General features: G+C 47.6%; 1 protein-coding gene across 1 annotated transcript in view; it reads right to left on the reverse strand.

Annotated features, from left to right (window-relative positions):
• Nucleotides 1–17,222, reverse strand: part of foxo6b (forkhead box O6 b) — a gene marked incomplete at its 3' end in the record, with an annotated part of 72,614 nt that extends 55,392 nt beyond the window's left edge. Inside the window, exons 1-2 of the mRNA XM_083645711.1 lie at nt 17,134–17,222; nt 1–125 (exon numbers count right to left, since the gene is read on the reverse strand). The exon at nt 1–125 is cut by the window's left edge and continues 394 nt beyond it. Coding sequence (XP_083501837.1) covers nt 1–113 — 113 coding nt within the window. The 5' untranslated portion in view covers nt 114–125; nt 17,134–17,222. The remainder of the gene's footprint in view (nt 126–17,133) is intronic.
• Between the last annotated feature and the right edge of the window lie 1,725 nt (nt 17,223–18,947).

The raw sequence follows: 18,947 nt of genomic DNA on the forward strand, positions 1-18,947 counted from the left end.
TCTGGACGCGGCGGCGGCCAGGTGCAGGAGCGCGGCCGAGGCTCGAATTCCGAATCGATATCAACCTGATGCGCCTGGTCCATGCCGCCGCTGCTCTCCATCATCATCAGCATGGCGAGCTCCCCCTGAATAGACGCCAAAAACCGGGCAAGGTCACTGACACGAAAAGCCACTATCTCAATGCTTGAGTTGTGCCAGGAGATGCCCAAAATGCGCCCTTGGTCTTAGAAAAAAAAATGCTATTGTTTCACACACAGATGATCAGCCCAAATCAAAAAGCCGGTACGTGCAGCGGTGTGGGGTATTCTCATTCCCTTCAGTGTAACAATGTGGCAGCATCGCATCAGGACAGATGAAGGTGTATCCAAGCCTGCATCGAGAACATCAGTCTCTCTTCCATGTTCATGGCACAACACGCCGGCTACAGGGCTGCAGGCAGGACCGAGCGGCGGTCAGACATCCATGGTGAAAGGCAGACACTTGGAGAATGCCTTGGCGGTCGCTCCACACCGGCTGCAGGCAGCAACAGTTGATCCCTTTGACAGCCGAGGTCCAGCGCAGGTGAAGCGAGCGCGTACAGTGTGAACTCCACCCCCCAAATGACTAGACTTTCTTTTATTATGATGATTATTTTTCTCCAATCTCTGATCCACAGCGCTTCTGCCAGCTTCTCTGCAGATCGACTAGCCGGCTTCAAACTCAACTGCGAACGCATTCAGCGCAATTACTCCCTTAGAAATAGAAATAGGCGCTCATGAATCATTTATACGAAGCCGCAGAATTTCCAGACGAGGAGGGAAAAAAGGCAGCAAGCCCCTCGTGGATTTCTCTCTGTGTGAGCATCCTCTCCTCCAACGCAGAAGACGCCCGAATGACTTCACAGAGAAAGTCGCTATTTTCTCTACCTATTGTCTTTCAAGCGCTTTTCCCTTCAAATGTCACATTGATGACTGGCCGTCTCTCTTCTCTCAGAGCGAGTGTGTGTGACAGTGTGTCTACGCGCGTTTGTGTGTGTGTGCGCGTGTTTGCGTGTGTTTGTGTGTGTGTGTGTGTGTGTGTGTGTGTCTCTGAAGGCTTGAAGCCACTAAACTGGAGCCTGGAATAAAGTGGAATAAGTGCTGCTTCCATATAATTGGACGCCGCCTGGATCAAGTCACTCCCCCCAGAACAGGTTTCCAGAAGGGGGGGGGGGGCATCTTTCCCAACAATGCAATTTCACAAGGAAAAACCGCATCTATTCGGAACATAATACTGGATGTACAAATTGAATCCCATTGCATCCCAGTTATCATCACACTTTTCAAAGATGACAGCCAATATGGTTTAAAATCAATTGAAATATTGTTGGTAATTAGTTTTAATATATCCCCTTCCTCTTATATAGTGTTTGTTGCTATAAATATCCCAATTAGCAAAATAGGCATGTTGATCAATTAAAAGGCTAATTAGATTTAGATTTGCTTTTTTCTGAACACATTTGAACTTTTTTTTTTTTTCTCGAGCAAAAGCATCAACTTAATTTGTAATACATCAACAAGCTCACACTCACAAGTTATGTAGTTTAGATTCATGAGGGAGCCTATTAGCTTTGATGGGATGCAGGTATATGATTTATTACAGGATTCATAATTTATAATGACCTTTGGCCGACATATATACACATATAGCTATCTAATTTAGCAATCCATATTTAAGTGAGCAACCATGACTGTAAGTAACAAGTGGCAGTAAATCCATAAGTCATCCATAGCCTTCTCTTCCTGACTGACTGCATATTCCCCACTCCTACCAAAACATGTTTAAACTGTCACCAGAATACATTTAGGAAACATTGTTTTTATTTGTTTTTTTATTGCTTACTTTGTGCTCCGTTTGTCCCCCCCCCCTCCCCCCCCATCCTGCTGAATGGCTATTACTTTTGATGCTGCAGAAAACCTAATTTCCCCACGGGGCTCCACACAGTTTCATCTTATCTTTAAACAATTCACAGGCGAAATTGCAACATTACGTTCGTTAGAATAAGCGTGATTCCGGGAGACGGGCTGATTCTGCCCGTGTGTAGCGCCGCGCACGTTGTTGCACTGATATATAGGTTTGTGTAGGGGCCAAAAGTTGCCATCTGCCAGCGACTCCCTCCCTGTGTTTGTCCCATTGGCCATTGGCTGTGCTGGGGTGTGAGTCCATGAAGCCAGGCCTCCATCAATGGCTGCTCTGTGCTGTAAGCTCCTCTCTGGAAAGCCCCAGCACTGACACAGGCTGCCCCTCTCTGACAGCCGGTTGTCACTGACAACCATATAACCTCAAACGCACCTAAATGGAATGCTTTCATGAGCACTAAATGGGCCTATCAACATGAAGAGAGGGAGCGAGTGTGCGAGTGTGTGTGTGTGTGTGTGTGTGCGTGCGCGCGTGCGTGCGTGCGTGCGTGCGTGCGTGCGTGCGTGTGAGAGAGAGAGAGAGCATTTGAAAAAGTGGCGAGATGCTGTAAATGAGAACAAACAGCGGGCAAACTGAAAACACATGGCGATGCGGTTTGCAGAGGAGATTCTTTATGCGCCGCAGAGAAGTTGTAAGAGGAATGTGGTGTGACTCCTATCATATGGAATGAAAACACTGAGCGTGTTGCCAGCAGGGTGGATGCAGGCTGTTCTGCTGCTGTGGGCCTACAGCAAAGTCCTCGTCATCCCGAGCTCAAGGTGGTAACGCGCCTGCTGTCCGTGACGGAACCCGTTACGCGAGGAACCACGAGCGGACGACGGAGCGACGACGCGGTTTGTAGCGGTTTGTTGTGTTTTGAGTGTTTTGTGTTTTTTCTGGTGAAACATGAAATAAGAAGTAAGAAGAAAAGCCGCACTCTCATCTGCTCCGGCGAACACGTTTTTCCCATCAGTGTTTCGTTCCCGTGCCATTAATTTGTCTGGGTGAACCGATTGCCCCCGCCTGGATGTGTGTGAGCCCTGCGTTTTACCGGGTGTCCCTCCATTAGCTCGGCACTCTGTATCAAAAATATGGACGTAGCTTAATTCCATGACAGTGGTGTGTGGACCCCCGTTTCGAAGCCTCGAGCGTGACATTTTGACCGGCGCCATCTTGGTTATTTGGAGCCAGGAAGCAGCTAGCGTGAGACCAGGGCTTTCCCACGGAGCCGCCGGCTATCGTCCGCGTTCAGAGAGCTGCGCGATGGGGCCACGGTGGCGCAGTGGTAAGCGCCGTCGCCTCACAGCTAGAAGGTCCTGGGTTCGATTCCCATCTGGGACGCCGCTGTGAGCGCTGAAGGAGTGCGTGCCCGTCCGTCCGCATGTCCTCGAGTGCCCGCCGCCCGGGTGGGGTCGTCAAAAAAGGGCCTTTTCTGTGTGGAGTTTGCATGTTCTCCCCGTGCCCCCTGGGGGTTTCCTTCATATAGGAACCCCCTTCACCAAAAAACATGCAATATCCTGGTCGCTGAAGTGGTGCCTCCTGTGGTTGTTAGGGGCGCCTGTTCGGAGGAAGGGGAACTCATTGGAATAGCGTGATCCTCCCACGTGCTATGTCCTACCGGTGAAGCTTCCCCTGTCAGGTGTAAAGAAGCGGCTGGCTAACTGCCCATGTCTCGGAGGAAGCATGGAGCCAGTTTCGGCTCTCCCCAGATCGGCAGAGGGTGGAGCAGCAACCAGGATAAATAAATGAAAAAATTAGCACTAATGGGGGATAGCAATGGGATAAAAACATCGGGGGGGGGGGGGGGGGGGAGAGAGCTGCACGATCACTGGACAGGCGACCCCCCAAAGCATAGTCTGCTTTATCTTCTATTTTACTCTAAATGGGACCATAATTTACACACCATGCTGTCTTGAAGAAGACTTGAAACTAGAGATTGAGATCATAAACTCATTATGTCCAAGTGACATAATGACCAGTCTTTAGAGTGGATTTACGCCTGTTGCACCAATAGGGCTTACATCTGGTCTTAACTACGCTGGTCGTAGCAATGCGCGTCTATGTGAATTGCCGGGGAATGCCCCCTGACTGGGACAAAAATGTGCCTCGCGCCGTCACCCACTACCGTATGTGCGTCACTACACCCTCCCTCCTCCCACCCCCCTCCTCCTGTAGAAGCCCCGGGGGAAAATGGCGGCGGCGATTAGTGTCAGGCAGTCTGAATGAAATTGAATGTAACGTTCCCAATTCTATGTATTAAATTCTAAAAAACCACCCTCAACATTTGGGAAGGCTAAGCCACACAACTAGTTCGTTATAATCTAACTTCATGCTTCAAAGGCGACTTTACGACGATGAGGACGGTAAGGACTCAATTACAGCAGGTCTCCGCTGATAGGCACGGAGATCTCTGTTACAGGCAGGCACTTCATTACGCCTCCTCCTGACCAGGCGTAAGAGTTACGCCTGGGCGTAGTGAAAAGAAGGCTTAAGCCCTCTTGGTGCAACCGGCGTAGCTGTTAGGTCGTAAAGTTACGTCCAACTTATGCTTCCCACACACTAGAGGATAAAATGCCCGATTTAATGCCCGACTCCCCTCGGGGGGGCGTGGCCCGATTCGAGGCTAGTCTCAACCGATTTTTTTGTCGAAATAATTGTCAAGTGTCTGGTGTCAATAAATTATTGATTGAATCGGAGCCTGCCCGATCTCGAATCGGGCATATCAAACATGTTTGATATTTACGATGGCTGTCTCCCGACGGAACCCGCAATAGCCAATGAGAGCGAGCAGACCGGGACGCGTCGACGTGTCATACCCGGATGTTAATGCAGCGCTCACAACAAACGAGCAACAGCAGTGCCATGTAGCTCCTCTCTCCCCAGCATCCTCACAGCAGCTTAAAACAGGGTGGACACGGACAGCGGCGGAGGGCTCTCCAAACATGTGCCGAGCGGAGCGGTTTGTTTGCTTCAAGCGAGCGGATATGCTGTAATATGAGCTCTCAGACAGGACGTTGTTTTAGCTCATTTTGCGAAGGTGTCCGCCTGCTTGAAGTAGACCCGCCGCTCGGTGCATGTTTAGAGAGCTATCTGCTGTTGTCTGTGGGAAAAAATTGCGGTTTTGTGGGATATAAATAGCCTACAGTCTAGTTGCTGGAATCGCTTTGAGTCTGTACTTCAAACGGCTGGTGTGTGGTCTCGCAGTCTGGCCGAATCGTCTAGTGTGTGCGTTCAGGCGATTTTAATGTTAAAATCTGATGAAATTGTCCTTATGTCTGTGGTCTCTCATGTTTTTAAAATCGGTTAAGATTTGAAAATCCTCTAGTGTGTAGGCAGCATAAGCTTAAGACCAGTCGTAAGACCACTTGGTGCAACTGGCGCCTGGTGAACTATCTTCTAATGTGTGATCCCCTGTCGCAGCTCAGTCATATCAACACAAAGACTCCTCCTCCTTACAGCACAGCAAGTTGTGCAGTGTGAATAGAATAGCGACTTGATGACTGACAACCATAGGGTAGTCTGTACGAGCCATTGCATTTACTGAGGTCATAAATCAATTCAAGTGGGGTCGTTTTCCCATTGGCTTGTATACAATCGGACTTCTTTTTTCAGCCAGTGGAGTCGCCCCCTGCTGGCCATTAGAAAGAATGCACGTTCAAGGCACTTCCACATTGGCCTCATTTTTCAGAACCAGGGGATGCCCCTTAGTAACGCCTCCAAGGCCTCGTTGGTTTGCCTCTTATCCACAGAGCCAGTCATTCAACCTGCGGGATTATCCATGTTTACTGGCGGCAGAAAGGTGTGTGTGTGTGTGTGTGTGTGTGTGTGTGTGTGCGTGCGTGTGCGTGTGTGTGTGTGTGTGCGTGTGCGTGTGTGCGTGTGCGTGTGTGTGTGTGTGTGTGTGTGTGTGTGTGTGTGTGCGTGTGCCTGTGTGTGTGTGTGTGTGCCACTCCCAGCCTTGGGAAACCCTGAGGCTTTGCACGTTGAGTAACACCGACTGCTGTCCGCAACCGAGTCAGGAAACTCCTCAAGCTCCCACACGTTCCCCTCCCACCATGACAAACACAGCCCGGGAAGGGGGGGAGGGTTGGGGGGAGGGGAGGAGTTGGGGGGTCACGATGCTTTGGGTCAGACCAACGGGTCTCTAATTATGGTCTGTGGAGTCGAGTCTGCCAATCATGTTTTTTCCTACAATAATGGTTGCTCTTTTCCTATAGTTGCCGTTGCTATGCCTCTCCTATTTGGCTTTCATGGTGTTTTGATGCGAGTTTCAAAGTGCATGTGATTCAGCTAGAGGGAGCGTAGCACAGGTTGATTCAGCTAGAGGGAGCGTAGCACAGATGGATTCAGCTAGAGGGAGCGTAGCACAGATGGATTCAGCTAGAGGGAGCGTAGCACAGGTTGAGATTCAGCTAGAGGGAACGTAGCACAGGTTGTGATTCAGCTAGAGGGAGCGTAGCACAGGTTGAGATTCAGCTAGAGGGAGCGTAGCACAGGTTGTGATTCAGCTAGAGGGAGCGTAGCACAGGTTGAGATTCAGCTAGAGGGAGCGTAGCACAGGTTGTGATTCAGCTAGAGGGAGCGTAGCACAGGTTGAGATTCAGCTAGAGGGAGCGTAGCACAGGTTGTGATTCAGCTAGAGGGAGCGTAGCACAGGTTGAGATTCAGCTAGAGGGAGCGTAGCACAGGTTGTGATTCAGCTAGAGGGAGCGTAGCACAGGTTGAGATTCAGCTAGAGGGAGCGTAGCACAGGTTGAGATTCAGCTAGAGGGAGCGTAGCACAGGTTGAGATTCAGCTAGAGGGAGCGTAGCACAGGTTGAGATTCAGCTAGAGGGAGCGTAGCACAGGTTGAGATTCAGCTAGAGGGAGCGTAGCACAGGTTGTGATTCAGCTAGAGGGAGCGTAGCACAGGTTGAGAACCCTCAGGCAGCCTGTTTGCACCTCCCACAGCAGCGTTCAGAGTTGATTGAGGACACTCCTGCCTATGATAGAACACACCTGTGTCCTATAGCCTACATTGACTGTTGAATGTCTTTTCCAGTAATACCCTGAAGAAGACTTTTGTAGAAAGGGCAACAAATCTGTCACAACCTTGCAACTCCTCCTGTCACAACCTCGCAACTCCTCCTGTCGCAACCTGACCTCACAAGTCCTCCTGTCACAACCTCACAACTCCTCCTGTCACAACCTCACAACTCCTCCTGTCACAACCTCACAACTCCTCCTGTCACAACCGCACAACTCCTGCTGTTGCAACCTGATGTCACAAGTCCTCCTGTCACAACCTCACAAGTCCTCCTGTCACAACCTCACAACTCCTCCTGTCACAACCTGACCTCACAAGTCCTCCTGTCACAACCTCACAAGTCCTCCTGTCACAACCTCACAAGTCCTCCTGTCACAACCTCACAAGTCCTCCTGTCACAACCGCACAACTCCTGCTGTCGCAACCGCACAAGTCCTCCTGTCCCAACCTCACAACTCCTCCTGTCGCAACCTCGCAACTCCTGCTGTCACAACCTCACAACTCCTCCTGTCACAACCTCACAACTCCTCCTGTCACAACCTCACAACTCCTCCTGTCACAAACTCACAACTCCTCCTGTCACAACCTCACAACTCCTCCTGTCACAATCTCACAACTCCTCCTGTCACAATCTCACAACTCCTCCTGTCACAATCTCACAACTCCTCCTGTCACAATCTCACAACTCCTCCTGTCGCAACCTCACAACTCCTCCTGTCACAACCTCACAACTCCTCCTGTCGCAACCTCACAACTCCTCATGTCACAACCTCACAACTCCTCCTGTCACAACCTCACAACTCCTCCTGTCCCAACCTCGCAACTCCTCCTGTCACAATCTCACAACTCCTCCTGTCACAAACTCACAACTCCTCCTGTCACAACCGCACAACTCCTCCTGTCACAACCTGACCTCACAACTCCTCCTGTCACAAACTCACAACTCCTCCTGTCACAACCTCACAACTCCTCCTGTCACAACCTCACAACTCCTCCTGTCCCAACCTCGCAATTCCTCCTGTCACAATCTCACAACTCCTCCTGTCACAACCTGACCTCACAAGTCCTGATGTCATAACCTCACAACCCCTCCTGTCACAAACTCACAACTCCTCCTGTCACAACCTCACAACTCCTCCTGTCACAACCTCACAACTCCTCCTGTCACAACCTCACAACTCCTCCTGTCCCAACCTCGCAACTCCTCCTGTCACAATCTCACAACTCCTCCTGTCACAACCTGACCTCACAAGTCCTCCTGTCACAACCTCACAACCCCTCCTGTCACAAACTCACAACTCCTCCTGTCACAACCTCACAACTCCTCCTGTCACAACCTCACAACTCCTCCTGTCCCAACCTCGCAACTCCTCCTGTCACAATCTCACAACTCCTCCTGTCACAACCTGACCTCACAAGTCCTCCTGTCACAACCTCACAACCCCTCCTGTCACAAACTCACAACTCCTCCTGTCACAACCTCACAACTCCTCCTGTCCCAACCTCGCAAGGCCGCTGGAAGTCATTTTAAGCAGGGGGTGCTGAGAGGAAGGGACTCGAAAAATTTGGATGTTTTTTTTTACATTTTTTTGCCATATTTAGAGGAATATCTCATTTTAAATTAACATTAGGATACTGTTGTGATGTAATTATTCAGTATTTTCTCCTTTTCTCACTCATTCAGAGCAAAGAGGGAGATATATAGCATGATGATAATGCTCTATATCTCCCTATTTGCTCTGAATACACCAGTTAACATGACACAGACTTAACATGATAGAAATATTATCAGCAAACTTAATGACTAGACTAATTATTCTCATCTGAATGGCATATATCAAGAAACATTGACTCCTCTCTTTGCTGTATAGTGGGAGGTACATTTTTGAGTAGGCTATTAAAATAGCATGTCAAGTTCACATTTCTTTATTGCCAGATTAAACTATTCGTATTGGTTGTTGGTTGGTTCAACACAACATGTGCGTGCATGCGCGCTTCTTCTTCTTCTCTAGCCTACAATCATGTAACTTCCTTGATTGTTATTGTTGATAATTCTATTTAAATAGGCTACATTTTCATTTCCCGAAACATTCTTAAACAAGAAAGGAACATAGTGCACTGCAAAATATTTTTAATTACATTTGTAAAAAAAAAAAAAAAAAAAAAAGGAAAAAATCTAGGGGGTGCTGCAGCACCTGCAGCACCCCTACTTCCCGCGGCGCTGCAACCTCGCAACTCCTCCTGTCACAAACTCACAACTCCTCCTGTCACAACCTCACAACTCCTCCTGTCACAACCTCACAACTCCTCCTGTCACAACCTCACAACTCCTCCTGTCACAACCTCACAACTCCTCCCAGGTGCGTCAATCAGAAAGAATCAAAGGAATGGAAAGAATCCTGCTTGGCTCGGGGGGGATGGAGGAAGCTATGACCTTAAAAAGCCGGTGTGTTTTGGAGCTGCACACGCTGACGAAGGCTATCGCAGCCCAATGCTTTCGCTTCTTGAGGTCTCAAAAAGGTTTTTAATATTGAAAACCTTGTCAGTTGTTTTCCAAGATGAGCAGAGCCCCATGGTGTTTGGTTGGAGGGAAAGCGTGCAGACTCTTGGACCTCCTTGGTACGTGATTGGGAACTGCTGCTGGGTTTGGCTGCACTACGGCTTTGGGCAAGTCAGTTACTCAACTGTGAGGTCCAACTTTGCATCAGCGTTCAGCCTTAAACAGCCTTCCACCTCTCTCTCTCTCCTTCTGTCTCTCCACCTCTCTCTCTCTCTCCTTCTGTCTCTCTCTCTCTCTCTCTCTCTCTCTCTCTCTCTCTCTCCATCAATCCATATAATCCCTCCCTCCAGCCCTCCCCTTTTCTTTACAACAAACCCCCAGTTACATAAGGCTGCTGAAAGCGTTGTTTTCCAGCGGGGCTGTGTGCTGTGTGCTGTGTGTGGAAACTGGGAGTGGAGGGTTGTTGGGCATCTCGGGCCGCGTACACAGCCGATGGCCATCCCCGGTAATGCATCCTCTCTTTGGGGCTGGGCTGCAGCCAACCATGTGGCCTCCCAATGTCAGCGAGGCGCAACAGCCAGAGAGAGAGAGAGAGAGAGAGAGAGGAGAGAGACTTTTCAGACTTGTTTTGGCTGAAATGTCCTCCCATAACAGCAGTATGATGTTGCGGTTGTCTACAATACGTTTGCACGCGTGGATTCTTTCTTCTGCCGTTTTATAGGTAGAAACCGCAGCATTGCATTGTGCCTGACTCACAGGCCTTTGATGAATGCAAACACAGTGTTAGTCAGATTGAAAGAATCCCCCTCCAGCGATGCTCAATGGTAAAAGTGTGCAGGCAGACGCGATGACAGACTTCTCTCTCTACCTGACATGGAGAGGTTTAGCTAACACTAACCCGACACCTAGCGTTAATCCTATTTCAAATTGCACTCCCAACCATGAAATCCACTCACAAGAGGAGGGGGGGGGGGGATATGGGGGGGATACACGGTGAGGCAGTGCAGAGGTGTGACAAAGAGAATCTTTCACCTGCCGCTGGCTTTAAAGGGACAAAAGCGAGCGGGGACAATTAAAGCATGGCGGGAACTCGGGAACTCGATATGGTTTCAAAATGTAATATACTACATATTACTAGTTACTTTCATTTGAAAGTAATGAGTTACTTTACAATATTACCGTCTGTGTAGAGTAACTTGTTACTACTTTTGCATTACTTTCACTGTAATAACAGCAGTAGCAGAATGACATCGCCGGCCTGGAACTGTCCCGAAAAAATATTTCAACTGTCTTGAAGTCAGTGTAAACATTCCAAAATTCAAAACTTTTCCTTTTTTATTGTCGTCTATAATGGTTATTTGCATAAAAACACACAGTTTGATTAGGAAATGATTTAAATATGTGCTTTGATTTTTTTTTTTTATTACTCAATTTGCAACTTGAGTTACTTGACAAAGTAACTGGTACAATATTACTGAAATCCTATAAGTAATAAGTTATATTACTGAGTTACTGCTAAAAGTAATATATTACATGTAATATGTTACTTTTGTAATGAGTTACCCCCAACACTGGTTAAGAGAACGAGAAGGGAAGGGCATCCCACTGTGTCAGCGGGCAGTGCCAGACATATGGCAAGCATTGCTGCATACTGTTTTTGCCAGAGCTTGATTTGACCCAGTCATATAACGCTTCCTGACGGTGGTTGCGAGGAAAGTGAAGTTGCATGAACTCTCCCAGCCCCTGTGGTCTGCTGACCCAGCACTGATCCCACAACTCATGTTTGGTCTGGAGGAGCAGAAGTGTTTCGCTGCAGCGTGGCCTTCACATGACCGAGCGCCACGAGTCCACAGAGAGGAGCTACACGCACAGGACCGACCACGGCGACCAGGGTCCACAGAGAGAAGCTACACGCACAGGACCGACCAGGGTCCACAGAGAGGAGCTACACGCACAGGACCGACCAGGGTCCACAGAGAGAAGCTACACGCACAGGACCGACCAGGGTCCACAGAGAGGAGCTACACGCACAGGACCGACCAGGGTCCACAGAGAGGAGCTACACGCACAGGACTGACCAGGGTCCACAGAGAGGAGCTACACGCACAGGACTGACCAGGGTCCACAGAGAGGAGCTACATGCACAGGACCGACCAGGGTCCACAGAGAGGAGCTACACGCACAGGACCGACCAGGGTCCACAGAGAGGAGCTACACGCGACCAGGGTCCACAGAGAGGAGCTACACGCACAGGACTGACCAGGGTCCGAACAACGTGGGGATCTTGAACGCCGATATGGATATTATGCAGCAATATTCGAAGAGAAGAGAAGAGAAGAGAAGAGAAGAGAAGAGAAGAGAAGAGAAGAGAAGGCCGGCAACTGAAGAGGACAAACAGAATTATCACTACTGTCTCAATGCGTCATTGAAGGAGTCGAACACCGCTAAAGTGCATCTATGAAAAGTTGTGGAGGGACATTTCGAAAGCGGAGATACTTCGATTCTCAAACTCCAAAAACGGCGGTCAGTTGACTGTGGCTTGGCCGTCCTCGTGCTAAGGCAGGATGATGAACAGCCTGCTCAGTATACTCCTGCCACACTACACTGAAGGACTCTCTCTGGTCAGACGTCTCAAATGATAAAGTGATCATAATAAAAGTAGCTGTGGTCATGGGAGGAACCTCCAGCAGACCAGACACTACTGGATTTCCCAGCTTCAGACTCAACGATGACCAAACTAGTGAACAACTTGTGATGAGGGGGGCGGTGGGGGGGTGGGGGAAGTGTGGTCGTACAAAAACGTATTCTCATAAAACGTTCGTATGATATCTTACAAATATCCTACGAATATCCAATGCATTCAGCGGGGAGACTCTGGGCTCTATCTTCCCACTGGCCTTAGGCGCTAAAGTGGCGTTAAACGCAAAAAAACGCGCTTTGCGCCTGACTTGGGAAGATAGCATCATGTTTTTAGGCCCCGAAATGCACTTTATGCCAAAGAGGCCTGGCGCAGTGCCAGAATAGGCCAGAATGGGCGTTTCGGCCTTAAATACCGGCCTAACGTTATCTTCCCCCCTGGCGTTAATTTAGCGCTTAGCGCTTTTCAAAACCAGGCCTTATTCAGTGCGCCGCGGATATTACTGTGTGTAATTACGCACAGCTCTCCTCTGCCGATCTCACACTCTCCCCCTCTCACTCCCGCTCTCTCGCGCGTCAGACAGGCACAATGACCGATGAAAAAAAAAGTTGTTATACCGTAGTTTTGAGCCCCTGTCATTCAGAGGCTGTCATCCTACCTGTGCAGTGGGGGAGAAGAAAAGGTAGCGAGAGAAAACGATATCATTGCGCCCAAACTTTCACCAATCTAATCTCATCATGACATCCAGGGATAGGCTATATTTTTCTAGCCGATGCGTTTAGAACATTCTTTTCACTTTGATCTTGCTATAGTATAGCGTATTTACATGCTTGCTGTATTTAAACTGCAGTGAGATTGGTTTGAGAAGCATAATAATATGGAATAATATATATGGAGACAGACGGGGATGAAAGAGGGAGGGGGGAGCTCAGAGCTTTGGTCGGGCTTTTCTGACCGGACTGGATCACTCCGTGGAATGGAACATGAAAGGGATTTGTTTACTGCACTTCTCCAATGAGCACGGTGTGAATAATTCTACGCTTAAAAGGCGTGGTTATAATGCTTAAGGCCGCGTGTAGCGCCGACACGAAAATAGGCAGTGCGCCGGTCCACGCCCACTAATATAGGCTGCGCCTGGCGCTAAGCGCTAATCTAAGGCCAGTGGGACGATAGGGGCCCATGTGTTCAGGGGAGGTTGCCCCCGGTGGTGACAGCGGCGGGAGGCTCAGTGCTAGTCTTCTGGTGGGAAACGGCGCCGCCTGTTTATGTTTAGGCAAGTCAAACAGCTTGGTTAAGGTTATGGTTTTGGTTTCAGTCAGGCTTAAATAACAAAAACGTTAAATGTGAGCTATGGTTGAAACGTAGACTTTGAACACGCCGGGATCGAACACAGATGTTTATGTCTCCACCACCCCAATCAAGTGACGCTCCGGCTTATTTGAATGTTGCGCTCCCGTGGCGTCGATTTCAGACGCTGAAAAAGGGGTTGACATCACGTGGGTTAACAACAGTATATAGACGCATTATAGCGCGTTGCTTTTTGCAGGTCTTAGCCGGCCTCCGAACAGTGACTGAGAAGAGCCCGACAGAAAGGAGGCAGACGGTACTGGGTGTGACGGGCACGGCAGGGCGGGATGTCACAGGTACGATCCCCTCTGTCTCGCTGCATCTCGGGAGTTTCGCCTGGCTGATCAGCGGCGACAGGACCGCTGCCCCCTGCCTTCAGTCAGCCGTCACGCGGGGTCACGGCAGAAGACAAACACTGTATAAGCCAGACGCCTTCTCTCTCTCTCTCTCTCTCTCTCTCTCTCTCTCTCTCTCTCTCTCTGCGCTGCCGACTTCCAACGTGGAAGTTTGCCCACCATCGCCGCCGCCATCCCTCATTTCAGAGCGCCACGTGGTGCCGAGAGGAAACGACGTGCTGCTGAATTTAATTTCCCCATCATTTCTATTATCTCGGCGGTCACGGGGTTAACACTGGGGAGTGAAAATGGAGGGAATAAAAAACGCAACAACTTGGATTAGAGAGGGAGAGAGAGAGAAGGAAAAAACAAGGGAGTTCAGAGGGTCGTATATCATTAAGCAATTGAGGAAGTTAATTAGGCAGCTCTGATAATTATTGCCATGGCAACCTGAGCACACTCATGCAGATTTGATTAACGAGGTGCCATTTATCTGTAGCGGCTAGACGCCTTGCGAAAGAGCTTGAGAGACCCCTAAAGGTGGAAGCAATGTACTGTAGCACGCCTCCAATCACAGCCATAACACAGCCAGCAACAGATACCCTTGGGTATAATTTAACACATCAATATAGATCCAATATAGATCAGCTTCTTCTCTATCAAAAAGACAAGCAGCTTAATCCATGACTCTTATAGGAAAGTGAGATCTGAGGTGAAAGCAAGCATTGCTTTTAGGTTTTCTTTACATTCGACCTCATTGTCATTGTCTGACACGCCTGAGTGAAATGCCAGGTCTGCTGAAGAGTATTCCACATTCAGATGTATGGCATCTACATCTCCATAAGGGGGATGTCTATGGCATACTGTAGGCCAACAATCCAGCCAATGTAAAAAATGGATGTGATTTGCATCTAGAGGAATGTGCAGTGAAGGAGAGATAAGGGATGTTTGTGGATTGCAGTACACATGTTGCCCTCTGGTGGACAAACAAATACATTCAAGCCTGTGTTGGGGGCCTTGTTTAGCAGCAGGCAGGGATGTGTCAGGCATAGAGACACTTCATTGTGTAGCGGGGACAACTACTAATGGCTGTAAAGAGAGTACAGTAGAGCGTTGATATGGAGAGAAAAGAAACCGCATTAAAAACCCCACATACTGGTTTTGAAACGACATCTCGCTGTCACCCATCAAGAGTGCGATTCAAACGGGGGGGGGGGGGAACAGATAGGTGCTCCAAATCTGTGGAGATCATCTTCATCAGCGTGGGAAGAAAGTGACACATTTAGCATGTGCTTGAGACATGCTATCAAAATCAGTTTTCTCAAAAAGAAAAAGAAAAAAAAGTCACTTAATTAGCACTCTGAAGAGCTCTCGCTGTAGATGGCACCATTGGCAGCGCGCAGACAAAAGTGAATACATGAAAGTAAAGTCAAGCTCGGTGGGAGATTTCTCCAGGGACACATCATCATTTCCCACACAGTGAAGTGAGAGCTATGGATTATAGTTTATTATACAAATATCAAGCAGAGATGAATTCTAATAACAGTCATATCAATTATAGCGCTCTCTGTCGAGGGGCTTCACGAGCATCTGACAATGGCACTTGCTTAGAATGCCACAATCCCGGTGTGTAAAAATAGAAAAATAGAACGTTGATTTCGCTGTCACAAATACAAGGTTCTTTATTGAGATGCTTTGAAGTCAATCCTCGCCCACACAGTTCATAGCCTTGTCTTAGTCTATTACCAGCGCGTCTAGTCCTTGTTTAGTGTGTGACGTTTCTTCCTCCTATTTTTATGAGTAAATCACATATTGACCAAATATAATAAACAAAGCAGAATTCATACAGCGGCTGGTCAGAGGAGAATTATGAGGCCGCGAGTAATATCAGAACGTTGTAAGACAAAGTTACTGCAATTTAAAAAAAACTGCAACAACACTTTGTAGCCTACTACTGCAAGGTATGTAAAACTTCTACTAGATATCAGATACACACTCAACAGTTACTGTCAGTGAGCAATAAAAAAGCGAACAAAATCAAGCACGCAAAACAATTATAATAATATAAAAGCAAACCAACATATATTTAACAACGTATATTTTCAGATTTAAACTATAGGCATGCACGATGATATCGGCATGTCATGGTATCGGCCGATAAAAGCTTTAAAATGAAATATGGGCTGCCGACAAATGTCTCTGCCGATATGACAGGCCGATAAAATGGCACTTTAATTACCAAACGTTTGATGCTTCACTAAATGCTTGATGTTATTACATATCCGATGTTGAAGTAGTTTTCTTATTTTGCCCAGTGAATGTGAAAAGCATTGTATTAATGTCTGCATCTGCCAGTGGGCCATCACGATAAGAGTAGGCATAATAATAATAATAATAATAATAATAATAATAATGTGTTAATTCCACTACAAGAGAGAATTGAGAATTGAATTATCTGAAATTAGGTGTGTGAAGGGGGAAGATGTCTGCATATATATCGATACATCCATCGGCCGAAAGAGTTGGAAGATTTCGGCATATCAACAAAGATTCCAATATTGTGCATCCGTGAAACCAAATTTAAAGATGGTTTGGGATGCAACAAAACATTTTAATCTCTAAAAATGTCATTCGCTCCACTCGGGTTTCAAGTGGTTATCTACATCACTCCCCGTGCTTATTTAACGTCACAACAGTAAACAACCAACGTGAAGAAGAGCCAGCAAAAGAACAGCAGTGCCTGGAAAGAGGCTTCCTGCCTCATCAACATGGAGGATACCAGGTTCCTCCATTATTGACACCCTCCTGTGCAGTGAAGGTGTTCTGCAGCAGAAAATCCCTTCATCAAAAAAGAAAGCTCTTCCATGTTGCTAGCTTGTTGCAGCAGCCATCGCTGTCGGACAGAAAACATGACCTTAGGATGCGTTCACCTGCGTCATTAGTTACTATGACAACCAATGTTGTAATGACAGCAAACGATTATAATAAACACACAAATCTGATCTGGTCACTTGTAAATCATAATCTGGACAATCAGCCATAATTATTTGGATTCGCCTGCTGTCTGAACACATTCAATAATGTGTCTGGAATCATGGGGCAACCGCCAACTAATTATCAAAACTGCTGGTCAGAATTGGGATGAAAGCTCCCAAAAAATACAATGCTTTTCAAAATGTACACATTCACTGGGCAAAATAAGAAAACTACTCCAAATTAGGTTATATATAGAGAGCATTTGGACTGATTCAAGCGTAATTTATCGGCTTGTCATATCGGCAGAAAGGTTCGTTTCGGGCTGATGCCGATATTTAATTTGATAGCCTTTATCGGCCGATACCGATGATATCCCTTAAAAAGGACACACACCTCTAGCTCGGTCTCCTCCCCTGCCCCCACTCCCCCGGCATGGGGGGCAGGGCCTGGGGTTTCTCCCTCAGAGTGTACGCCCGCGTCAACGCCCCGAACGACATGGTGGAGTTGATCGGTACTGCGGCCTGAGTGGCTCGAGGCGGATCTGTCCCAGGAAAGGCCCATGTGCTGCAGGGAAAGACCATGAGCAAAGAACAGTTTCATTTCATAATGTGATTTGACAACTCTTAAAGGGATACACCACTTTTTTGGAAGTTTAGCTCATTTGCCACATCCCCCCCACATAACCAAGATACACCATGCCTTACCGGCACTGTCCGCTCAGTTTACAGTGAGCTACAGTCGTGAAGTTAGTAATTATCACCATAGAATGGAGGCTAATGGTACAGCTGTTAAAAATCTGCCAAAACACACATCTCACGGCGCCAAAATACATGTTGTGCTTCGGGTACTCACCACATGATGAAATATTAATCCAAAATGCACATAATCTGTCTTTTTGGAAGGAAAAGAGGTCGGCGGCCATGTTTGGAAACTAGTGCCGGCTACCTCTTTTCCTTCCAAAAAGATATGTGCATTTTGGATTAATATTTCAACATTAGCTGGGGATCTCCTGCCTAGATTTCCATATCGGCATGACACTGTCATCACCAGCGTTCAGGATTTCAATAGTTGATTGCAAAGATCAAGGACACAAAATGTAATATTAATCAATATGACACAGGTCCCCCAAGCAGCTACTTGACTGTCAACTCTTATGCATGAATTATTTTTGGTAAATATTCATGCATGCAATGGTCGTGCCAAGCACCAGCCAAAGAGCAACCAAGTGCAAATTCAGTGTAATAACCAGAAAGTTATCAATCCGCTGCCTTTATAAGGTCAAACCTGATGCACTAAATTCCCTCTAATCATGACAGAAACATAGTCGCGGACTGTCTTCATTCCGTGGCTTCCCCGCTCTGATCACAACAATAAACACACACACCTTCAACTGCTAGAATACTAAATAGTAAGTAGGCTTGCAATACTGGTTTTTACCACGTGTGCAGCGCTATGGTAAAAATAGAGAATGTCAAATACCCATAACGAGAAATTTGCTATAATTCACGAAAATGAAATGTCCCATTCAAAATTGGCTTTGTACCCAGCCTAAAGAGAGGGCCATAATGGGACAAACCTTAATAAGAAATGAGAACTTTTTCTCCTCTCTCCCTATTTTTTTTGATAGAGACTGCATGAGGAACACGAAGGGGAAGGGGGGGGAGGGACATAATAGATAATTAGTATTCACTTCACTCACTTCCTTTTCTTAATATGGTCATAAATCTTGCAGATTGGATTTCTTGCAGCCTGGAGGATTGAGGCAAACTGACAAGTGTACTGCCTACAGAGTCTCTACTCGAACCCTCTGCACAACCTGTACGGACATGACCTCCAACTACTCTAACCCTCTGCACAACCTGTACGGACATGACCTCCAACTACTCTAACCCTCTGCACAACCTGTACGGACATGACCTCCAACTACTCTAACCCTCTGCACAACCTGTACGGACATGACCTCCAACTACTCGAACCCTCTGCACAACCTGTACGGACATGACCTCCAACTACTCTAACCCTCTGCACAACCTGTACGGACATGACCTCCAACTACTCTAACCCTCTGCACAACCTGTACGGACATGACCTCCAACTACTCGAACCCTCTGCACAACCTGTACGGACATGACCTCCAACTACTCTAACCCTCTGCACAACCTGTACGGACATGACCTCCAACTACTCGAACCCTCTGCACAACCTGT

Source organism: Poromitra crassiceps, assembly GCF_964638095.1.
Source record: "Poromitra crassiceps genome assembly, chromosome: 11".
NCBI classification, from domain to species: Eukaryota; Metazoa; Chordata; class Actinopteri; order Beryciformes; family Melamphaidae; genus Poromitra; species Poromitra crassiceps.